This window comes from Bacillus rossius, chromosome 10 (genome assembly GCF_032445375.1).
Source record: "Bacillus rossius redtenbacheri isolate Brsri chromosome 10, Brsri_v3, whole genome shotgun sequence".
Taxonomy (NCBI): domain Eukaryota; kingdom Metazoa; phylum Arthropoda; class Insecta; order Phasmatodea; family Bacillidae; genus Bacillus; species Bacillus rossius.
In genome coordinates, this window is record NC_086337.1 from 54,698,141 (window position 1) to 54,724,167 (window position 26,027).

Sequence of the window (26,027 nt, forward strand, 5' to 3'; positions counted from 1 at the left end):
CAGCAAAAGGTAAATAATAAATACCTACCAATTAAAAAATAATGTAACGTGTATGTTATTCATGTTAGCGATCCAAATAAAATACATTTTATAAATTGTAAACTTTAAAAATACTTATGAGTTTTGAATTATCCTTTAAGTTTAAATTCGTATTTTGATTATATTTATTAACGTCTTCATTTGTCTCTGTTTAAGTTATCACTTTCGCTTATATCGTTTTAAACAAATCTTATGCTGAAAATCTGAAGTAATATTATATACAAACAATGAAGCTAATGGATGTAGGGACGCGTTAGTGGATGCGAGTGTCGCATCCCTAGAAATCTCGAATTATTGGATGCATGAAGGGATGCATCCCCATCCCTTGCGATAGTTCGGATTCAACACAAAGATGGCCGCGTATTCGGATGCAGCCGTGGTCGTCTGCAACGATGCCTCGCGTGAACTCACCGGGGTCTCATGCCCATGTCGGGGCCGCCCATGGCCGCGCTCTCGTGCAGGAACTCCTCACGCGACCACACCCTCCGCACCGTGTGTGGCTCTGCCCCCAGCGGGTCGCTGTCTGGGTCCACGCCCGTGTCGCCCCTGCGCGCACATTGCAACACCTTCAACACACATGCACGCACAAGTCGACATGCAGCAGCGGGTTGACCAACACTGATGCCAGTCGTCTAACTTGTGCTCTATGCGCCATGCGGCGTTGTCAAGCTTCACATCATGATTTCACGTTGTATTCAGGGGCGAAGCCGTGGGGGGGGGGGGGGGGGGGGGGTTAGGGGTTCGAACCCCCTCCCCCCATAGCACCAAATCTTTAATTAATTTTCTTATTCATCACTCGAACAAATTTCATATTAAAATTGATAAAATTTTTACCATTACAATATTTAAATTTAAGTACTGAACATTTTATAATAGCACTATTTTACACCTTAAAATCCAAATTTTCCCGGGGGAGGACCCCCGTACCCCCCGCTTTAATACGGGGGGGCCATACTTCTTAACACCCCCCATACACAAATCCTGGCTACGCCACTGGTTGTATTGTGCGCTTTTTATTCAGATAAATACAGCATACCATTTTATTTTGAAAAAAAAAAAAAAAAAAAAAAAAAAAAAAGAGCAGTGAAAAGTGTGTAAGTTAAGGTAAATACAATGTTAGAGAAACCGTCTTTTAGTGAGTGCATTTCCACTGCCTGAATTGATTTTTCGTGCCAGCACTCGTTCCTCCATCGGCAGCTGCAAGTGAATAAGAGACCGTCTACAATAGTCCGAACCTGTGCGTGGTCCGTGTCCTTATCCGAATGTGAGTGCCGTCACACTGTCTCGCCGAAAACTGCCCTGTCCACAATTGCGATGTCCAATGTCCGAACGTATTGATTTCTAAAGTTGTTACCAGAGCGCTGTAAATGTGCCAAACCAAATGTTTTTGTTTATTGTTTTGATGCTTTGTAGTTTGAGATTGAACTTATGAAAGTTATGTAAGTTATAAGTGACTAACAACACCTTCCATTTCCTTCAATAACAAAAACAAACACCGCGTTTTCAAACGGAAACCGGAAATTCAAATATCGAGAGTGTTCTGTTCTTTTTCTGTGTCCGAAGTACACAGGTTGGGACAAAAATTTCAAATTGACGAATGTCTTCGGGACCAGGTAGGTTCGGACCTTCGCCCACTTGACGCATGACGTCGGAGGGTCACGTGGACCAATCAGCGACGAGTGTCCTTCGGACACAGTTTGGGACATTGCTATTGTAGACGGGCCTTAAGGGGCACTTACATGTCGGTGGGCACGCCGCGCCGCCTCAGCAGGTGGTCCAGTGCCTCCGGGTGGCTGTCCATCAGGTGCAGGTACACCTCGTCCAGCAGCTCGGCCGACACCTGCAACACGCCGTCACGGTCACACGACACGAACAGCACGCAGACTGAGACGCACCCTCACGGACTATCCCTTCAAGCCAGTGGCGTAGCCAGGATTTGTGTATGGGGGGGGGGGGGGGGGTCCGGAGGTCCTCCCCCGGGAAAATTTGGATTTTAAGGTGTAAAATAGTGCTATTTTAGCAGTTTTCAGTACTTAAATTTAAATATTGTAATGGTAAAAATTTTATTAATTTTAATAAAAATTTGTTTGAGTGATGAATAAGAAATTAATTAAAGATTTGGTGCTAAAGGATGGGGGGGGGGGGGGTTCAACCCCTAAACCCCCCCCCCCTGGCTCCGCCCCTGCCTTCAACCCTTGTTTTTCCTCCCCTCGCAACAACGGTTAGTCATATAAAATAATTATTTCACACAAAATAAATATAGATAGTATCTTACATTTTCAATATATATATAAGAACGAATTCAATAGTGCACATGGTGCGTAAATTATTATTATTATTTTAAAATTCTATCTCTGTTTTTGTTCCATCCCTTGCAAGTTATGGTTGTCTGGATGACAAAATTTTATTTAGACAAAAGTGTTTGGCATTACTCCCTTCACCCAGACGGATTTGATATTCGTTATATTGTGGGAGTCATAGCGATTTTTCAGTTTTTCAAAATACACTACCTTCTCTTTTTCTACCCATTTGGTCGGATTTTTCCCGTTAACAATCTCGACAGATATTTACATCACTATATTCTATGTATCAGTTTGGTATTGATTTTTGCAAAATTACGGCAGTTATTGTGTCCATAAAAATGTGATTATATATACACACACACATTTATATATAGACACACACACACACATAAATATTTTTGTTGACAGTGGTTTTGGCGTCAATGGATCACGAAAATAATAGGTACTATATAGAACGTTTTCTGGAAGTCGTACCCCGGTATTGGCTACAATAAGTAGTTCCTTTAGAGCCAGTAATCAGATCTGATTCAGGTAAAGAAGTATATTATGTCACCTACATGGTTTTCAGCATTCATTCCCATAGTCTATTAACAATTTTCGAGATCAGTATAACTTTGACCAAAGTATTGCACACCTACATGTGTTTGCTAGTTTGTCACATGAAGTTACAAAGGAAAACAATGTTCATGTTGCTAGGTGGAAGTCTGCGCGGTGCATTGTGGAGGCATGGGTCCATCGTTCCCCCCCCCCCCCCCCCCCCAGGGTAATTAACAAGCCCCTCGCTGAGGGAGCCCGCTTTCACTTACAAATGGTGACTGACTCTGTGTTGATAAACCTAAAAGTCAAAACCATGTTTTATGGAAAACTTTCTGCATATTTTTTTAAATGTTTCTGCTTATCGCACGCTTATAGGCCAAAATATGGACAGTGTACAGCATGCAAACCCTATCAAGAGCACTGGTTGCCATAGCGGCATGCCTTCCCCCTCCCGCTGAACCATGAATAATTTTTAAAATTTTTTACTTATTCCTTATCATAGTTTACGAAACTTACTTAAGGGTGTTCAAGGGAGTCGGACATGTCATTAACCTTCCGATAGGCGCACCTATGTTTCAAACATGGATTGGCGCAATGCACCTGTGAGGTGCTCCTCCTATTTCCACCAACATAAATCCCCACTACTGAAGAGTTTCATTACAATACCATGTAAATTTGAACTGTATATATGTAAAGATTTAAAATGTAAATTTAAAATTTATTTAACATAAGAATCTTCATAATTTATTGTTAATATTACCACAGTATAAATGCATAAAAAATCCAAAACAATAGCTGTAGATCAGTAACAAAGAAATTCAGGTATAATATTTTAAAATTATTTTTCAGTATTTAAATAAAACATAATTTAGTGAGATATGTTATGAAATATGTAAGTTCTTATATTTCGATTAATTCCGTGCATTATTTACACTTCTTATTTGGTACATACACAATCCAAATCTTTGTGAAATTAATAGGTAATATACAAACTTTTCTTCTCGTATAAATGAGTCCAGATGGAAATATGTTTTAAAGTGAAATAGCATGTTAAAATGAAAAAACAAAAGCACTAAAAATTCAGAGAACACATAAAATATAAAAATTGCAGACACTGTTTGTTTTTCAGCTGTCTTTTTTTCACCAACTCACAGGCCTTTTGCACTTATTCACTATCAACTTCCAAACCATCATCTGCAGAAGATGTCTTACATTCATAACAATCTTTGCAAATAATAGTGATATGACTCAAACACAAATATTTGCCACAAGTAGCGCAACAATATTTGGTATTTTTGCGTTGTTTGTCTTCGCGACAAGGCTCACACAATTTCCTTTTATTGTTTTGGTCGTTCATCTCTTGTGATTTGCTGTTCGATTCCCTACACTTGAGAGGCTGCTTGGTTACTTCTGTCAATCTGTGCCGAAGTGTTATGTGTAAATTCTGTTTTTCAGCACTGCGTCGTGTCATTTCTTCTGAAACAAGACCTTTGGCAAGTTGGCGTAAAAATGTCCTGCGGTTGGCTACAACATAACCATTCCAGAGTAAATGACTTGTGCGTTGATACCGGCCACATTGAGCATAGCAAAAAATATTACCAAAGGCCACCGCCGAGCATTTCTCGCCACGTTATACGTTGCACACAATTTATCCACCGTATCCACACCACCTTTAGTTTCATTGTAAAATGTTGAAGGCCTAGTAGAATCATCGATTGCATCGTCAAAATGAAGGCTGGATATGAGAAATACATTTTTGTTTTTCCTAGGAACATAGGAAACTAAAGTCCCTTCTTTTCTGAATCCAAATATACTGGACTTTTCACTTCTGTTAGCCATGTGTTTGAATACGTCAGGGATTTGCCATTTTTTTTTCAGTGTGGCAACAAGGGATAGTTTTTTATCGGCCAGATCACTCAAAAGTGGAACATCACTGAACCAATTATCAGTAGTAACATTTCGTCCTGAGTTGACTATGGGCGATACCATCCTATGAACAACATCTGTACAATGATTACTGACAGCATACGGTCCATCTGGTTGTTTCCCAGCATATACTTCCATGTTGAAAGTGTAATACATTTTGGAATCTACAAGTGCAAAGATCTTCCTTTGGCCAGGTTTGGCAGGTTTTGAGGGAATGTACTGGCGGAAACCGCAACGACCCCGAAATGCTTCTAATTTTTCATCAAGTGTGACATTCTCTCCAAGAGAGTAACTTTTCTGGCAATTAGCAACAAATGTTTCAAAACATTCTCGTATTGGTGCAATTCGATCTAGTTCTTTCCTTTCATTTCTCGTCTCTTTGTTGTCAAATCGAATACACCTCATCAAAAATCGGAAGCGTTTTAAGGACATGGTGAGCCTAAATGTTTCAACACCATCCCCAGAGGGATCCCAAAGGTCTTCTAAGTTCAGGCGTGACCCACGATACACACCAGCTAGGTACAACAAACCCATAAAAGCCTTCATCTCTATTACATCCGTCGAACGTGCATCTCTGAGGCGATTAAATTGAGGTCTTACAAGTTCAATATGTTGGTTTGTCCATGCAACAACAGAGTCGAGTATTGACTCATCAAAAAGAATAAGCCAGGTATCTAAAATGGTTTCAGCATTCATTGCTGTTCCTATAACCCCAGGGATGTGTAATAACAAATTTTGCTTACCTCTGACGCCGACCGCCAATGCTCCTCTGTCGCATAGACCGCTATGCCTCATCAACGTCTCGCAAAAGCGTGTGCACCGAACGCGCCCGTGCGCGCAGCAAAGTGCAGTTCGTGCGACGAGGCGAACGCCATACAACGAGTGCTACACCGGCGCAAGGATCCGGCCGGGTGTGGCATATCCTTCCGCCGCACTACAACAAATTGTTATAATTATGTTTTTCCACAGGATTTTATTAAACATTATTTTTTATTAATTAATAATTAAGTCTTTGCAAAATCATGTTTCAATGTGCGATTTGTCCCGAACCTGGCCGGTTCAGTTTCCCGCGAAATTCACACGTTTCCGCGGGAGGGCTGGCGGGGGAGGGGGGTCGCGCGCGGCGACACCGCTAGTGTCCTTCGAGAGCTCAACCAGGCCGGCAGCCTGCGCGCAACGCGGAACCTTCAACCTTTGCATTCACCGACATGTAGTTTTCCATAGTGTAATTTCTTTTCAACCTTTTGTACAGTTCCGCGGTCGGCCTAAATTTACCATGAGGTACTTAACTTAATTCAATCAGTGCTCCGAGATGAGTGTTTACGTCATACGTAAGTACTGTGGGGAGAGTATGTGTTTTTACGTCGGCGCTTCACGCCCAACCTAGCCTACAGGCTACTTAGTTTTGGCCCGCACGGGGCAGCCAGCAGGCGACACGTGCCATCCAACTTAATAACGATTCAGTCCCTGGGACACACCTAGACACCACGTAGAGTCGCCGGAGACACGGGCCTACGTGTTGCTAGCCCAGTTTATCAAGTGTAATGTGTTAGCGGAATAGTTGTTCGCCTAAGTGTAATTCGTCATGTCAGGGCTTATGTATCACCGTCGTACTGCAGTGCGCCACCAAACTTAATAACGATTCAGTCCCTGGGACACACCTAGTCACCACGTAGAGTCGCCGGAGACACGGGCCTACGTGTTGCTAGCCCAGTTTATCCAGAGCTAGGTATTAGTGTAGTGTATTGTGCTTCAAAATATCGTGTGCCATGTCAGAGTGTCTTTTGTAACTTTCGCGTCACGTATACGAGTCTGCCCCTCACGCGCATAAGAATCGTGAGCCGCCACTGAGGAAGTGAGCTGCGCGTGTGACTAGTCGCGTCGGGCAAACCGTTACGGCCAGAACGGGCAGCACCATGTATTGGGCTGTGCTGTATTAAATTCACCAACTATCTGAAGAGGTTTTGTGTTATTATTCAGGCGTCCCGAGTGGCCTCAACAGCTCGGGGGGCCCTACTGCGTTGACCCCTACCTCTAGCCACAAGGCCGAACCTTCCCTGAGATCACGAACTGAACAAAATCACGTCTAAATACTCAGAGGTAGCGGGGACGGCGTCAAATTGGCGCCCAACGTGGGGCTTTAATTTTCTAAAAATTAATTTCCAAATTTTGTTTCAAATTTTTCAAATTTTTTCTCAAATTTTTCAAATTTTATACTTCAAATTAGTGTACCAGTAAGGGCTCGCGTAGGAAGTCGGGAATCGCGCGGAAACGGACGCGACGCGCAGACAGCCAAAGGAGCGGGCACCTGGCGATAGGTGCGCGTCAAGTTACACGCCAGACGCGCATCAAGTTACGCGTCAGGCGAGATAACGGCTGTGGGAGCGGAAGTCCGCGCGCCTCGCACACGGATCAGGTGGCGCAGCTGCGCAGCTGCTACGCGCCGAACAGGAGCACGAACATGAGCCGTGACGGAGCGGTAAAGATAGACATGGAAGGGGTATGCCACGCATGCCTTCTGCCAGGGTTGCCAATAAATCATGCCGCGGCAGGGGTTTTCGCCACCTGTACCTGCGACACAGATAGGAAGCACAAAACAGACTTTGACGACAGAAAATCAGGGCCGACGTCTACAATTCAGTGCGGCGCGAGGGGATGTCATCGGCGGCCCGATGAGGTGGCGTTCTGCCACCAGTGCGGCACCGTGAGGCACCGCTCGTGCACCGAGGCCCGGGAGTTCCTTAACTTCCGGAATGGGCTATTCATGTGCCGCGCGTGCGAGCTCGCGCTGGACAGACCGTCAGCGACGCCGGCGGCCCCTGTCGCACCGCGCCCCGGCGGCACCCTCAAGCTGCCGGAGTTCGGAGGGCAGGAGCACGAGGACCCCGCAAAGTTCCTGCGGACATGCCGAGACAGGCTGGCACGATACGCGGTGCCTACAGATGAGTGGACGGAGAAGGCGTGCGATCAGCTGAGGGGGTGTGCCCTTGACTGGTGGACCACAGCCGGAGAATACGGCATGGAGTGGGGTGACTTCGCCAACGGACTGGAGGAGCGTTTCAACGACGCCCGTGCCCGGGCCCGGTGTCAACAGTCACTGTTCTGCCGGCCTCAGGAGGCGGGGGAGAGCGCGGAGGCCTTCATCAGGTCTAAGGCGCGGCTCCACCGACGGCTGGCGGAAGGGGAGGACGACAGCAGCATGCTAGGGGTAGTCGTCCAGCTGATGCTGCCCGAACTGCGGCCATTCCTTAGGGCCGCCACCGACAAGGGACTGGAGACGTTCGTGCGGTTGGCGAACGAGGTGGAGCGCGACGTGCAAGCTGTCCGTCGCAGCCGCGAGCCGCCCACCCGACGGCCAGGTGCGTCGCCACCGATGTTGGCGGCCCCCGAGGTCTCCAGGGCTCTGGTACCGTACGTGGAGCCAGTGCCGAGGCAACAGGGGGAGCAGCCGTCCCGATGTACCGCACCCAGGGAGAACACCGGGGCACCAAACCAGGGGGCTCCGCGCTGCAAGTACTGCCGTGAGGAGCGGTACCACTGGCACGACGTCTGTCCCACGCGGGCAGCTGTCTGGCAAGCCCGTGGGGCGGGCGGCCTTACGTCGGGAAACGCCCGCTAGGGGGTAGTGCCATGGCTGGCCACTGTCCCTGGAACCCTAGCCCGGCCTCCACTGTCACCCCGGCGCGCCCCGTCAGGACGGACGGGCGCGGCGCACTCGACTCGTCAGCGGCCTGCACCGGGTCGTCGGCGAGCCGCACCGGACACCAGGTGGCCCCGGCGACACCGGCAGCACCTGCGGTGTCCGCGGACACACCGGCACGCCCCGTCAGGACGGACGGGCGCGGCGCACCCGACTCGTCAGCGGCCTGCACCGGGTCGTCGGCGAGCCGCACCGGACACCAGGTGGCCCCGGCGACACCGGCAGCACCTGCGGTGTCCGCTGACACACCGGCACGCCCCGTCAGGACGGACGGGCGCGGTGCACCCGACTCGTCAGCGGCCTGCACCGGGTCGTCGGCGAGCCGCACCGGACACCAGGTGGCCCCGGCGACACCGGCAGCACCTGCGGTGTCCGCTGACACACCGGCACGCCCCGTCAGGACGGACGGGCGCGGCGCACCCGACTCGTCAGCGGCCTGCACCAGGTCGTCGGCGAGCCGCACCGGACACCAGGTGGCCCCGGCGACACCGGCAGCACCTGCGGTGTCCGCTGACACACCGGCACGCCCCGTCAGGACGGACGGGCGCGGTGCACCCGACTCGTCAGCGGCCTGCACCGGGTCGTCGGCGAGCCGCACCGGACACCAGGTGGCCCCGGCGACACCGGCAGCACCTGCGGTGTCCGCTGACACACCGGCACGCCCCGTCAGGACGGACGGGCGCGGCGCACCCGACTCGTCAGCGGCCTGCACCGGGTCGTCGGCGAGCCGCACCGGACACCAGGTGGCCCCGGCGACACCGGCAGCACCTGCGGTGTCCGCTGACACACCGGCACGCCCCGTCAGGACGGACGGGCGCGGCGCACCCGACTCGTCAGCGGCCTGCACCGGGTCGTCGGCGAGCCGCACCGGACACCAGGTGGCCCCGGCGACACCGGCAGCACCTGCGGTGTCCGCTGATACACCGGCACGCCCCGTCAGTACGGACGGGCGCGGCGCACCCGACTCGTCAGCGGCCTGCACCGGGTCGTCGGCGAGCAGTACCGGACACCAGGTGACCCCGGCGACACCGGCAGCACCTGCGGACCGCCTGACGGCAGCGGCAGCGCCCCGGGAGCAGTGTGGTGAGTCGTTCCAATTAGGGCAGTTGGGACCTGGGGCGGGGCATTTACTCCGGATTCCCGTCAGGATGGATGGACAGCCGGTGCATGCTCTTGTCGACACGGCCGCCAGCCACACGTATGTGTCGGCTCAATGCTCGAGCGTACGGGACATTGTCTCAGATGTGGAGGAGGTACAGTTAGCGACGCAGGGGGCGACAGCGCGTATTGTTGGCCGCTCGAACATCACCCTCTCCATCAGGGACCATGTTAGTCACACAACAGCACTAGTAGTAGAGGGACTACGGGAGATGCTGATCCTAGGTCTGCCTTGGCTGGCGCAGGAGGACGCCACTGTGGAAGTCAGGGAGGGGAGGTTGCACGTTGGCCACCACGAGCGGCGCACAGTTTACAGCCTGGGCTATCGGCCACCCGCCGAGCAGGGGACACCCATCACGCTCGCGGACTTGAGGAACGGTGTGCCCGCTGCCCATGTAGAGCTCATAAACAATGTCTTGTCTCAACAGCCACAGGTGTTTGCGGCCACAGATATGCTCCGCCGTACCACAACCACGGAACACACCATCCCCACCCGACCTCACCAACCCCAGTTCGTAAAACCATACGGGTTCGGACCCACTGAAAGGCACGTCATCCAGACCCAGATCACGGAAATGTTACGCGATGGAGTCATCGAACCCAGTGAGTCGCCATACAACTGCCAGATTGTCATGGCGAACAAGAAAGATGGCTCCATGCGTTTTTGTGTGAATTTCAAACCAGTCAATTCAGTAACCATACCCGCCCCACCACCGCTCATCAACATAACAGACGCTTTGGCGGGGCTGGGCGACGCCCGCATCTTCACGTCCCTGGACCTCAAGTCCGGGTACTGGCAGGTGCCGGTACGTCCAGAGGACCGCCCGAAGACCGCGTTCACTGCCCCTGACGGCCGGCGTTTCCAGTTCTGTGCCATGCCGTTCGGGCTGATGGACGCCCCCGCGACCTTCCAGGCCATGATGGTGCGTGTGTTAGACGGGTACGCGGGCGAGTTCGCCGCCGCGTACCTGGATGACGTCATCATCTGGTCACGGTCGTGGGAGGACCACGCCCGGCACCTCGGCCTGGTCCTTGAGCGGCTGGCCAGACACGGCCTCATTGTGCCCCCCAGAAATGCCACGTGGGCGCGGCTGAACTGGAGTACCTAGGGCACATGGTGGACGCGGAGGGTTGCCGCCCTCTGCCAAAGCACCTGAACCTTATTGAGTCCAAACCCGCCCCTCGAACCCGCAAGCAGCTGCAGAAGTTGATGGGCCTTCTCAACTGGCTGCGCTCGTTCATTCCGCATTTTGCCAGCGTCACCGCCCCGATGACGGACTTGCTGTCACCCAAGCTCCGGTTTCAGTGGACCAGCGAAGCGGACGCCGCCCTGGATGCGGTGAAACGGCAGTTCCGCGAGTGCCACCGGCTCGCCCGTCTGGACCTTCCCCTGTTCCTTCAGACAGACGCCAGTCATGAGGGGATGGGGGCCGTCCTATACCAGGTGGGGGACAAAGGCGTGCGCCGGGTGGTGGAGTACGCCAGCGCCAAGTTCGGCCAGCCCGAACGGCGGTACCATGTGAACGAGCAGGAGTGCATGGCCGTCGTTTGGGCTATGCGCCGCTACCGCCACCACCTGGAGGGCCGCCGGTTCACGCTGCGGACGGACAGCCAGTGTCTCCGCTGGCTGGACTCCGCCCAGGGCCGCAAGTCGAAGTTCACGAGGTGGGCGTTGATGCTCCAGAACTTCGACTTCGCGGTCGAGCACGTCCCTGGACGGGACAACCAGTTCGCCGACGAGTTGTCGCGCCATCCCGACCCACACAACACGTTTCAGGATGACCAGGACTGGGAGGGGCTGTTGCCGCCAGGGGGAGTCGCGCCGCCGGTCACTCCAGGGGAGGCGCCCGCAACTTTATTCCACATCCCAAGGGCCCCCGATTATCCCGCCGTCTTGCCTGTGGAGACCCTGAGCGGATTAGTGGAATTCGTGAAACAGGCCCAGCGGACAGACGACCCCACACAGGCCGAGGTGCGGTCATGTGGGGAGCAGGTTCACCCCTACCACAGGTGCGTGGACGGGGTGTTGGAGACCCGGGTACCAGGGGACATGGACGCCTGGCGCCTTCATGTGCCGCTCGGTGCCCGCGAGCAGGTCATGGGCTTCCACCACACGCACGAGCTGGCGGGACACCCAGGTGCGCACCAAACCCAGTTAGACATCCGTAAGACCTTCCATTGGCCGGGGGTGACGCGGGACGTACGGGACCTGGTGCGGCGCTGCCAGCAGTGCCAGCAGAGGAAGACGAGGCGGTCTGACGGGGTGGAGCAGCAGCGCCCCCGACGGCCCCGCGACCCGTTTCACACCCTGGCCCTGGACATAATGGGGCCCTACCCGCGGACCACCCGGGGAAGGAGGTTCTTGGTCGTCATCACAGACATTTTCACCCGGTGGGTCGAGGCCTTCCCGGTGTCCAACGTGCGCGCCGGAACCATAGCCGCCCTGCTGGACCACGAGATATTCCCGCGGTATGGTTTCGCGCGCGTGCTGTTGACGGACAACGGCTGTCAGTTCAGCGGGAGGCGCTGGAGAGCTGACTGTCGCCGTTGGGGTCTCGACCACCACACCACCCCCATTTACCATCCCCAGGCCAACCCCACTGAGAGGCGGAACCAGGAGGTCAAGGCGCAGCTGCGGCTGAGGTTGGGGGACGACCACTCCAAATGGGACGTCCACCTGCCGAAGCTGTTGTATTGCCTCCGGCGCCGCACCAACGCTGTCACCGGTCATTCCCCTGCCGAGCTTCTGTACGGGAAGAACTTGGCTTTGCCCGGGGAAAGCAGGGTGGCCGATGTTGCCATGGGCACGGTGGCGCGCCCCAATCATGAGGAGGGGAGGGAGCACGCCAGACAACGGCAGGCCCAATTCCTGGCGGCCCACACGCCCATGACTAGTCACCCCCCACCCCCCATCCAGCCAGGTCAGCTGGTATATGTCAGGCAGCACCACTTGTCGTCCGGGGCGCGTAACTTTTGTGCGGGGTTGGCGCCTCGATGGTCGGAGCCGCGGGAGGTCCTGTGGAGGACGGGCCCCTCATCCTATGCGGTCCGGACGCCAAGGGGACGGCCCGCTAAAGTGCACCGGGACGACCTGCGCGTAGTCGCGCACGGGGTCAGAGTTGGCCCAACGACCCCCTCTTCACCATCCCCCACACTCCAGGAAGCCACAGATACGCCGCGGGAAGGAGCAGCACCTGAACCCACCACCCGGGGGGACATGCACACGGGCGACACAGACGTGGGTAGCCCTGATCAGGCACATGAGTGCAACCAACCCGACCTCCGGGACACCCCGAGCAGGTCCCCGGTGCCGCTGGCCACAGTTCCGCACGTCCCCGAGGAGGTGGGGAATCCGTTGGTCTGGTTTCCTGACGAGGAGGGGGAGGAGGTCTGTGAGGAGGAGGACGTCGAGCCACTGTGGCCGCTGGACCTCAGCCTGGCGGACGCCACGTTCCGGGTATCCGTGGACGAGCCCGAGGAGGGGGAGGAGGAGCCGGACAGTAGGGATAGGCGCCCCACCCGCAGACGTCGGGCCCCGGTCAGGACGTACTGCGCGGACGACAGCGAGCCGGTAGAGTTCGCTCCTGTCCCCGCCGTGGAGGCGAGCTGCCCGACCACCCAACCGGACACGAGGGGACCTACCACACTCTGCACAGTGGAGACCCCTACCAGCACAGTCCCCACCACACGACCACAGAGGGCCCGCCGACCCCCGGCCTACCTGGCGGATTACGAGTGGTCCAGGTCCCCGTCGAGCTACTCCACCCGGGCGCGGCCCGTAAGGGGCGATCCAGGTGTGCCAACACTCGTGGCCGGACCCCTATCATTCCCCCCGCCCACGTCATCCATTCCACCACCCTGCCACACCCCGACCACACTGACCCCCCCACCCACTTGTCACCATATTGAGCTAGAAGAGGCGCACGTCGCTGCCCAGTCCCAGGGGGGGAAAGGACACGGGTCAGGGCGTAACCCCTTATCATTCATTGAGTGGGAGAGGTATTCAGGGCAGAATGTTTACATCACAACACACCACCACTCCGCCGCGTAGTGTAGGGCTCGCAGTGCGGCGAACGTCAGTGAAGTGCTCAGCGTGTGAAGCGAGGCGTTGATGCACATAGCGGTCTCAGAGAAGGGGGGGATTTGACGCCGACCGCCAATGCTCCTCTGTCGCATAGACCGCTATGCCTCATCAACGTCTCGCAAAAGCGTGTGCACCGAACGCGCCCGTGCGCGCAGCAAAGTGCAGTTCGTGCGACGAGGCGAACGCCATACAACGAGTGCTACACCGGCGCAAGGATCCGGCCGGGTGTGGCATATCCTTCCGCCGCACTACAACAAATTGTTATAATTATGTTTTTCCACAGGATTTTATTAAACATTATTTTTTATTAATTAATAATTAAGTCTTTGCAAAATCATGTTTCAATGTGCGATTTGTCCCGAACCTGGCCGGTTCAGTTTCCCGCGAAATTCACACGTTTCCGCGGGAGGGCTGGCGGGGGAGGGGGGTCGCGCGCGGCGACACCGCTAGTGTCCTTCGAGAGCTCAACCAGGCCGGCAGCCTGCGCGCAACGCGGAACCTTCAACCTTTGCATTCACCGACATGTAGTTTTCCATAGTGTAATTTCTTTTCAACCTTTTGTACAGTTCCGCGGTCGGCCTAAATTTACCATGAGGTACTTAACTTAATTCAATCAGTGCTCCGAGATGAGTGTTTACGTCATACGTAAGTACTGTGGGGAGAGTATGTGTTTTTACGTCGGCGCTTCACGCCCAACCTAGCCTACAGGCTACTTAGTTTTGGCCCGCACGGGGCAGCCAGCAGGCGACACGTGCCATCCAACTTAATAACGATTCAGTCCCTGGGACACACCTAGACACCACGTAGAGTCGCCGGAGACACGGGCCTACGTGTTGCTAGCCCAGTTTATCAAGTGTAATGTGTTAGCGGAATAGTTGTTCGCCTAAGTGTAATTCGTCATGTCAGGGCTTATGTATCACCGTCGTACTGCAGTGCGCCACCAAACTTAATAACGATTCAGTCCCTGGGACACACCTAGTCACCACGTAGAGTCGCCGGAGACACGGGCCTACGTGTTGCTAGCCCAGTTTATCCAGAGCTAGGTATTAGTGTAGTGTATTGTGCTTCAAAATATCGTGTGCCATGTCAGAGTGTCTTTTGTAACTTTCGCGTCACGTATACGAGTCTGCCCCTCACGCGCATAAGAATCGTGAGCCGCCACTGAGGAAGTGAGCTGCGCGTGTGACTAGTCGCGTCGGGCAAACCGTTACGGCCAGAACGGGCAGCACCATGTATTGGGCTGTGCTGTATTAAATTCACCAACTATCTGAAGAGGTTTTGTGTTATTATTCAGGCGTCCCGAGTGGCCTCAACAGCTCGGGGGGCCCTACTGCGTTGACCCCTACCTCTAGCCACAAGGCCGAACCTTCCCTGAGATCACGAACTGAACAAAATCACGTCTAAATACTCAGAGGTAGCGGGGACGGCGTCACCTCTTCTCCTCTTGTTCGGACATGGGCATTTGTTCCATTGGTACGAATCGACGATCTTACCATTTTTCTTATGGTTTGCCATGTAGTAAGATGCATTACCGGGATCATCACCATCTGATTCATTACAGCTTTGCTCAGTGTCTGAATTTTCCTCTCGCTCGTGTATCTGATCTTCACTATCAGAATCAGATTGTTCTCCAAAGTCCTCATCTCCCGAAGTATCATCAAACAGCATACTATGGATTTTCTTGACGTCTTCAGGATTATCCAAGTTATAAATTATTTTTTTCCCAGCCATCCTGAAACACATATTGTAAAACAAACACATGAAGTCGCGTCACACCTACTAGGTGATTCTATTTTTTCAGTAGTTAATGTTAAATTCACAATCTTAGCTAATAAGTGTGTAATTGAATAGAATTAATAAGCAATTTGGTGAAGATAGCAATTGAAAATATCATAGTCGAAAAACTTACGTCAGTAGTCGCGCTGCACCTGCAGGGTGAAAATGGCTGCCACAGCCTTGAAGTAACTCCGTCAACAGTCATGCATGAACTAACCAGAGAAGAAACAAAAGTTAGGAAGCTAGACGATAGCAGCCCCCTCCCCGACACACGACCTCGTGCAGGGAACATAAACAAGATAAGAATGCACCTGTCAGGCGCGCGCGCCTAACGGAAGGTTAAAGGCAATGTTATGTGAGATATTAGTCATATATATGTAACAGTATGTGTTAAGAGCATGTTTAATAACATTTCGAAACCAAAACTACTTCTATTAAACTTTTTAATTTAAGTTTTAATGTCCAAAATACATTCATACATATCGATATACTTATATTTCTTTTTAGTAATGTTTAAAGATATATTTATTGTAAATGTTTTCAACATTATCCTCTGAAGATTTAATTTGGTTAGAGCCAGAAGATTATTTTTTTTATTCTATTAAGAATTATGGTCATTTGAACAGAAAAAAAAAAAGGTTGCAGTTTACTTAGAAAATGAAATTATAATAGGGGTATTATTGAATCATATTACCAGAGGATACAGCCATGTCTGTTCACTTTACGCTGATACATGATTTGTATATATACGATGAAAAATACAGCTGTGGTGTAAGAATACATGGAGACGTGTGTCGCTCTCGCGCGAGTAACCGACTTCGTGTTTCGTTCCTGCGCGACCCTCGTCTCCGCGTGTCCGTCCACTGGCGCTCGTGGTGGCATTGCTTGGAACTACGTCCGGGAGCTCCTACCAGCCGCACCGCGCTACTGCGCGTTCGTCAAACACTACTATCGCGCGCATTCTGTGTTTTCTTTAGTGAAGTGCATTTGTTAGTCGTTGAGAATATTCTTCCGTGCGCCATGCCGAGGTCTAAACCACCTCCGAGCCGCTCTCACAAAAAAAAAAAAAAAAAAAAAAGGCAAGAAAGCAAGGATCAAAAGGAATTTTTGGCTGGAGAAAAAAAGCTAAGGATACCGAATCTGAAAAACTTTCACATATTTTCATTGCGTGTATTTAGTTGTGTCTATTGGTATATCCTTAGACAATGTGTAGTTTTAAATGTATGTGTGCATTCCCACACTCTGTACTCATTATTTTTTATTTTCAGAAATATATAATCACCTACATCCAGCCCACAGTGGGGCTGTACACAATTTCTCTTTCAGTCGCCTCTACTTGGACCCTTGTGTCCTATTCCTTTGGTACCGCCCTCATGAAGTGATATCGGGACCTTGTCTCCGGGTTAGAACCTTTCGGCAGAAATTAACTTTTATCTACCTTTAAAATTCTAGCAGGAAAATGTCATAAACAATTATTAGATTTGTGACCTTGTAAACAGCGTCATGTAATGGTGGACTGTATCTGCTTTCGTGTGATTCTTCAGATGTTAAAGATTATTCATTCATTTTGCTTTCAAAAATTGCTTGCTTTAATTTTAAGTATACAGTGTAATTTCTTAAGTTTTAATTTCACAAGGAAGGTTATTTATGATCGTATTATATTTTTTTTGTGTTTGGAGTTATTTTAGGTATTGAGTTGATCGGGAGATTGAAATGTATTCAAAGTTTATAGTATTTCTTTTATTCTTAATTAACTGCACATATTATTTAAGTAAATGTAGGTGTGGGTTTTAAGTATAGTAAAAGGTTTCAATAACTATGACTTAATAAGTTTTTATTAAATAAAAATATAAATTAAGTATGAGACTTGTTTTATTGACGAAATGTAACATTGCAAAACCCAGCAGGTCTTTTAGTTTTTTAAGGTATACTAATATGTTTTATGTTATACAGAAGATTTGCTGATCATGTCAATCAAGGTCATGTTAATTAATATTTGCTTTACATTTTTACTTAAAATGTGTATTTACACTATTTACTAAATTTTTCGTATTTGGTTAGGAGAATGTTTATGGATAAATATTTTACAACATACAATTTAAATGAATTTTTTTTTTTTTATGTGAAACGGCCCTCGTGTCGAAATGTGCCGAAATACCTAATTTCAGGCACATATGGATTTGTGTTATATTAGCGATGTTATAAAAGCTATGTGTCGTTTCTGCAATGTTGGTGCATGTGCTAGTGAAAGAATAGACGACAGGCAGGTGTGCACCGCGACTAGCCGGCGCTAAGACATTCTGAGGCCTACTGCATGTATTGTTATGATGGGCAGTTGAACCAGTGAACTCTGGGGACACACACGGGGAGACTGTAATTTCATCCATATTTTGTAACAACCAATGTATTTGTGTATGAAAAGTGTTTTGTCTCTCCATTTTCTCCCTCTGTGATTGGAGGAGTTGCGCCATCTTCCTCAATTTAATATTTAAATTAATATACTAATCATTTTAATTGGTTGTGCTAAAAAAATAACTGAAATAATTTTTTTCACATATTTAAAAATTGCGTTCTCTGTTTTGCAAATATTGTTTGATGTTTTTCTGCGATCTAATTATTTCAGGTTTCATTGCCAGTGGCCATTGTACTTTGTTGATGGTGTTTCCAGGATTTGGTATTTTATATGTTATTTTTGATGAATACTACCAGACAGCAAACAAGACAAAACACTAAGATGTGTTCATTATATTTGTTATTAATTTATACACTGATGATAAGAGTATTTTGTTTTATGATTAAAATTTGATATAGTATTTTGTTTTATGATTAAAATTTGATATAGATTATATTTTTAGTTTTTTTTTGTCTATTCAGTTGGAATGAATTTTGTGTGTTTAATTTTTTGATGAACGTTAACAGTCTTATGATTTATTTTGAGAATTATTTTACTGGCTCTCGTCCTTGAATACTTAACCATCAGTTCTCCTAGCTTGGATTAAGCTCTCAGTTATTCTTGAAATGTCATTTTAAAAATAAATAATACTTAGTTCTTTATCTGAATTCTGGTCAAATGAGTAACTTTCCGAGTGAATTGGTAATAATCATTACGATTTAAAAGGCACTTGAATTTAAGAATAGTTCTACTGAAGTAGTTCTAATATTTATCTATACAACTGTAACACTGCTTGGTCTGAATCGTTATTAGTTAAAAAAAAATTGTGTTGTACAATTAGGGATATCATATAATTTGACAAAGTACTTATAGTTAAGAAAATAAATTAATATTAAATTGCTAAAAACAGAAACACTCATTAAAAATCGTGCCAAAATCGTTTACATGAATCAGCCTACATAAATTTCGGGGAATACATATATATTTTTCTAGTTTTCATTTGCTAGAAATAATATATATATATATATATATATATATATATACATATATATATAATTTTGATTTTGTTTATTACTTTAGTCAGAGGAGACGTCAGACGATTTCCATAGTTTCAACAACGTGTGTATACACATAGTCTACATACATACATACATATACATACTTCAACAGAAAAATCGTAAATTTACAGAAATTTACCTAATTGTTATAATAATTTGTCAGTATATTCACGGAAATTTCAAGATAAATATTTACCAATATTTTCCATAATATAACAGGATTTTTTTTAAACAGCATACCTAAACCATAGTCGATCATCATTATATACTTTATCAACTTATATATATAATTTATAGACATGGGGCTTGTAGCTGATTATTTAGTGGGAAAATGCACGAGTTTGTGTGTTTTTCCATGATGAGGCTTCTACAACAATGGTACAATGGCCGATTGCCATCACGATGCTGCTATAACAATGGACGATGGCCTGGCTTGGTGGGGAATTTAGACGATTTTTTTATTGCGACGTCAAGAATAAGAAAAAATTCAACTTTTTGGAATTTTTCCGCCGGTCACGGGACGAGATCTATTTCGTGTGAAAATTTCGAGTTTCTAGCGTTTCGGGAAGTGGGTTAGAATTTTTATAGGTCACTTCAGTGAGTCGCACAAGGGGTTGGGTTGTAAATATATTTGGATTAAAAAATTAATGCATATAGGCCATACAAATTTTAAAGTATTAGCGTCACACCGCTCACCGAGTCTCAAACCAACGCAGGTTCTGCTCATCGCCGGAATTCGGTTACGTCTTCTGCTTTGTTTCAGAACATAAGGGATAACAGTAAAAATATTTCCATTGTATAAATATTTGTCAACAAAATCTGAATCAAATCATAGCTACCTTATGCTTGCTGGTTCCGTGATGTGTGTAATGTAGACAGTGCTAAGAGTTTTCTGTTGAGATAAATCAAGAAAGTGTTAATAATTTGATACAGAAATAACATATTGGTGATCTGAGTAATTTAAGTATTGAATCAATTTTATTTCTTCTTATATAATGGAACGGTTTTATCTACCATGTCTTTTCAGATAAATACGCCAGTCTTAAAAGAAATATGCACTGCATATGCATTGTGTCTTTGAGTTATAAAATGCAATACCTTATACCAAAATATTTTAGAACTATAAAATTTGTTTCCGCAATCATTGTTCAATCTAGAAACATATTGATATACTTTAACGTTGAATACAGACAAAAAGCTAAGAGAGTTTACACCTATATAAGTATAGCTGAGTACATGTGATAGATATATATAAGTATCGGCATGTGTATGAAGCAACAAGAAAGATAATCGAGAAAGGATATTAAATGGCAGCCATATTATTCGCTGTGAAAGTACGCCGTTGCTTAGCATGAACACGCAAAGCTACGCTCCGTGCTGGCACAAAAAGCCTGGCGGACACCAGGCGAATACGACCCGGCGAGGAGTGAGTTCTGGTTGTGATATCCCAGCTGTTTCTTCCGCCCCCTCCATCCTACCTTTGAATATATATACTGTAAAGAAGCGCCAGCCAAGGTTAAAATTTCTAATACGGTTTGAGGTAGTTGGTTAATTCACCGCCGCAATCGCCACCATCTCTAGGGCATCGACTTGTGGTGGTCCCTAGCGGACAAGTGTCGAACTCTTCAAACACCCCTTCCCCCTCCCGTTGAACGACCTTGAGCTGCAGTGAATGATGGGTGGGGGGTGCGGGGGAATGACAGCGGGCGACAGTGCTGCGCTCTAACGTGTAAATAACAACCTAAGACGATACAGGGCGTTACGGCAGCGCACTGCAGCGGTGAAGTTCCCAAGCTGCACATCATACGCTCCTGAAAAACGTAAGAGTAAATCCTATCCACTCGCGACTTCTATACAGTATATATATTCAAAGATCCTACCTGCTGCCAGCCTACAAACGGTTAGCTAAACCCCCGCTTGGAGCGACAGGGGCGACATTCTTACGCGCATCGACCTCCCGCTGTTCAGGAGCCGAGTGACACAACCTCCCCCTTCGAAGGCCCTCAGGCGACTGAGCGCTCAGCGGTGAGACCCAGACTCTTATACAGAGTGCTATTAGGGTGTTTAGAGATCAGTTTTTATGCTATTTTGAGTGATGTATCAGTTTGAAGTCATTCGGAAGTGGGGACGTTTTTTTGGACCACTGTAACACCCTTAAGGAACCGAGCAGACAATGAAAGCTGGTATCTGAATACATATTAGGTCTCCCATAGATTTAACCGATAAGATCGAAGATCCAGAGATCCCCAGATATCCCAATACAATATTGAACTTCCCACCTATCTTCTCTATCCCATTCCTTTTCGGAGTTTACTATGGTGGTGTCAGAACCTCGGACCACTACAGTACGGGGTCAAGACTGATTTTAGAATCCATACATACATACACACTTACACACACATATATGTATATATATAAATAATATGTTATGCGTAATGCCAGCCAGCGTTCGGCAGACCTAGGTGTACACGGGTAAACGTCGAACTCAAATTTATTTGAGTGAATATTCGGACTATAGTCAACAAACTTGGATAATTCTAAGTTAAGTTAACCCGGGATGAACTTAGGTTGACTTATTTTAGCATTATTCGTAACACACATATACACTGTATTAATGATACATTAAATAAATTATTAATTTCCGATCAGTCTGCAATCTAATTCGAGACCTCCGGCACTGACTGAGTGGTAGGGGGAGGAGAGTGAGGGGGGGGGGAGGGCCGGGTAGTGGTAGGAGAGAGGGGGGGGGGGGGGGCTGAGCATACTCAGAGCGAGAAATCTCGCTCCTACATTCTTCGCAGGACGGCTCTGTTGAGCGACAGCGATGAAGAAAAGAAATCCTCGGGAACCAGGCACTCGTTAATAAGTATTTTCCTTTGTTTATCGCGAGGGGCGTTATTATTAATGAATTATAAATAAAATTTCGTGCCCGGGGCCACACTACAAAATATTAGAGACCGGAATAATTCGTCGTCCATTGTAGTCCGGCCTCCACTAGGTACCGGTCGGCCGGGCAAGCGCGCATCGCCTCCCACTATCTGAATGAAGGCTGTGATCAGACAGGAGGGATCTCGCTGCCCGCCCTCTGCGCGCTCCTTTGTTCCCGCACGTCTGACCTGAGCGCCAGCGTCAGAATAACAATAACAAAACAAAATTGTAAAGAGGGGTTAAGCCCGAGAATTGGGCAAGGCCCAATGTGCAGGGCGTTAAATGGATGCAAAAAATATGTATTGGACAGGTAAAACCCACTTAATGGCCCCCGCCCACCCGGAGACACGTACGGTGTGCAGAAGAGCTCCAGAAAAGAAACTACGCTATTTGGAAACAGCTCGCGATACCAGACAATCATCTGCTCACGAAGAGCACTTGAGAATGCGCTGAGGGTGGATGAGTGATTCTGAGTCAGAAGAACCAGTGGGTGTCGCACTTATCATCCCGCCTCGCTGACGTTAACACACCTATGACTGGTCGGGGCCCCTGGAACTTCATAAATGCAAAAACCAAAACATTTCTGAGTTCAATTCAAAATCATTTGCATGGACGTGGGGCAGTTGGCAGAAGTTGATTTAACATCAACGTAAATATTACACAGTTACGAATGCGACAGACCAGACCGCAATGCCAGGTTCGGAGCTGGCTGGCAGCCCCGCACGGTCACTGACGTCACGCGCCATCAATTGACGTAAGGAATTACAAGCGTGCCTGGCCGGATGCCCCCCCCCCCTACCACCCCCTACTTCCGCTCCCCGCGGATTGTCATGGCTCGGCGCTGCTATCTACCGTTGAGCGGCCTTGGAAATTCCGCGGGGCCGCCGCGCGGAGCGGCGTGAATTTACGCCGCCCTTCTGGATTGTTCGGGCGTCGGGTCGGCGCGGGATGGTGCGACTCGTCACGGCCGCTCTCGTCGGTTCGAGAAAGCACGCCCAGGTACTTAAGCAGCGAATCCTCCGGCCCTCCGCGGGAGTTCGACAACGGAGTCCCGCGTGGGAGTGTCGCGTTGAGTACCGAGTTCCGCGACAGTTGCGGAGTTCCGAGCGGTTTCCGAGCGAAGGGAAGTGCGACATCGGCGAAGAGGGTGAGAGACCCCCCCCTTCCCCCCTGAGAGTGGCGCGACGTCCCGGAGTTCGACTGGATCGTGAGAGTGCGGCGACCGAGTAGCGCGACACTGCTTAATAATTTGAAGTTCATACAAATTATCTTGCATATAAATATCGTAACTTCAGAATTAGAATTACGTGAATATGATTGTTACGTGAAAGTTCTCAAGACAATTGAAACCTTCGGAAATATTTTCGCAACTAAATTTGCCGACGAAAGCTTTTGCAAAATAAAATGGGAAGCCTCTCGCAGATATGAGGTAGATGACGTTGCTTCTTTACCAGCTGAGTTTGTTACGGCCACTTTTATGGTGTTTTACCACCTCAAATTATTTAAATGAAACAGTTTCGCTACAAAGGCAGAATTCTTTAAAATAATGCTGAACTTGAGAATACACAAAAAATAAATTGTTTTGAACTACATTTCTTGGCGCGAATCGCACGTAGTTTGCGCAACCACCGCTAGAATTCGCTTTAGAAGAAGCGGCTACGTCGACTAGTTTGCAGAGTGAAAATTGAAAACTATATTAACTAAACGGCTCCGATAAAAGCGACAAAAATACTTCAATGACTAGTGAATGTTATTAAAATAACTGTGAAGTATCCCTTTAACTTTGTGGATTACAAGCAACGCTTTTGCGAATTTTTCCGTTTTCCACGCGACTCCTGTATCCAATTCACGAAATCATTGCAATGTCCGAGAGGTGAAGACGTTGCACGTCAGTAGTTGTGACCTGGGTCACTCTTGCCCGCTGGCCGTTGGGCGAAATGCGTCAGCGAGGCGGGATGATAAGCGCGATGCTCGCTGGTGCTTCTAGCGCGGTGTCTCCTCTGGACTGGCGCGCAGTCTTCTCGTCGTGCACAGGATAACTGTGAGATCTGAGCGGTGACCGTAACATTATATGGCCGATAAATGAAGATAAAGGTGTAATGCAAGTCCCTTAAGTGCTTTTAATAATCTGTATCTGTGGTTTTACGCCTAAAAAATTACTCTGAAAATATGCGTTTTAGCAATTTTAAGTGTTCTAAAAATACAGTTTGAAAACTTAATCCGAAATCAAAAAGTACTTTTTTGGCCCTCAGCGAACTCTTAAACGCTTTTCGTAAGCAGACCCCAACTCGGATAGGTATCTCGAGTAGTTTTGAAATCGCGTTGTTTTTTTCTCCTGAAGCTCTGCGCACCGCGCGCGCGTGTGTGTGTGTGTGTCCGGGTGGGCGGGGGCCTTAAAAGGAAGAACGTAGCGCGGAGTCGCGAGAGTGTGTGACGGCTCGCGTCAAATGGGCCACGTTGGAGCGAGTCCGCACGCGCTGAATCAGTTAGTTTCAGTTGCGCTGCTGAGACGGGGGGAGACGTTCCACAGGTGAGTGAATCTTTGCGGTCACGCCACAGCGCGTTTAAGCTAACGGGAAGCCTACGATTCACTCGTCTTTCTGGACATACCCGAATACTCACGTTGGCAAGCCTTTTTTTTTTTCACAGACGAGAGAGCCAAGCCCGAAGTTCCCCGAAGTTCATGCTCTCTTTTTTTTTTTTCGTTCTATCTCATTGTATAAACCGGTGTGGCATTAAATTTTGCGGTCGATTAGGATAGGTTAGCTACATTATAAATACTTTAAAACATTGTGGATGGTTGGTATAGCTGCATTAAAAATACTGCAAAATCATTTTATGGTTGCTTAGCAAATAACTTTTTAATATGTAGCTATCCAGGGCTAGGAAACCGTTTACATGATTTCACAGTATCTTTAATGTAGCTATCCTAACCAAATCAACCGTCTACAATGTTTTAAAGTAGGTATTTATAATGTAGCTAACCTAACCTAATTGACCATTAGTTATCATGAGTTACAATTAACAAAAAAAAAAAAAAAACCGAAGATGCACGATCGGGCGTTTGGCTCTCTCGTTTGTTGAAAGAAGGCTTGCCAACGTGAGTATTCGGGTATGTCCAGAAGGATGAGTGAATCGTAGGCTTCCCACAGTGCGTTTAAGCTAACACTAACGCGTTCCAATCATTCTCTCTCTTTTTTTTTTCTGAAGTGAAAACTTCTTTAGCCGCGTTGAGCTTTTTTTTTTTTGTAGGGGGCAAAACTTAAAGGGTTCCGACATGCTCGTGACGTGTTGCGCCAGACTGGCGAATCGCAGCGGCCTGTGTACATGTATACTCATATATACACTAATACATCGTATATACTCGACTGTATCATGTGCGTGTTGGACTCTGTTTGTATGGGTAAAATCTTGTGAGCTCGCATCACCGACATGCTGTAGTAGCAGTAAGTGAAGTTAAAATTGATTGCGTTAAGCGATTTTCTTTTGTTCAGTTATTTACGAAGTAAATGTTTATTTTATTTGTGAGTTAAGTTCATAGATTTTTTAATGTTAAAACTTAATTTATTCTAATTCGAAGTTATTTTTGGTACGTGCAAAACTTACGGGTTCGCGTCACCGACATGCTAGTGACGTTTATATATATACATACACACACACACAGATATGGATATATAGAACGCTCCACACTCGACGGCCAAAGACGAAAATTACTCGCTAACGCGTGAAAAAATAGAAAAAGAGAACAAACGGTTTCGTCTCACTCGCACTCTCTAGTAAAGACAGATAGGTCCGAGGATAGCCGAAGACCCTTCGTTTGTGTTCAGTTCACACGTACGCTCGCATGCACACTAGCCCCACTTTTACAATTACGCTTTACTACTTTCTCTCCAATATTTCTCGCTCATGTTTGCAAATACGAAGATGGACCTGAGAACCTTTTTTTATGTATTTTTTAAATTCTCCGCAACATTTGTTTGAAACGTTTTTCGCTTAAACGCCTAAATTAGGAGAAAAACTGAGTCGAACCAATTTTTAACAACCCTTTTCTCTAAAAACTTCACGTCCGATTAATAATAATAATAATAATAACACCATTCGATTCAGCATCCTCGAATTACCCTTA

The 26,027-nt window shown here is 48.0% G+C and overlaps 1 protein-coding gene across 1 annotated transcript in view; it reads right to left on the reverse strand.

Annotated features, from left to right (window-relative positions):
- The window catches only part of LOC134536175 (rho GTPase-activating protein 6-like), a 139,064-nt gene that overhangs the window by 5,975 nt on the left and 107,062 nt on the right, over positions 1–26,027 (reverse strand). Inside the window, exons 10-11 of the mRNA XM_063375813.1 lie at positions 1,779–1,879; positions 451–585 (exon numbers count right to left, since the gene is read on the reverse strand). Coding sequence (XP_063231883.1) covers positions 451–585; positions 1,779–1,879 — 236 coding nt within the window. The remainder of the gene's footprint in view (positions 1–450; positions 586–1,778; positions 1,880–26,027) is intronic.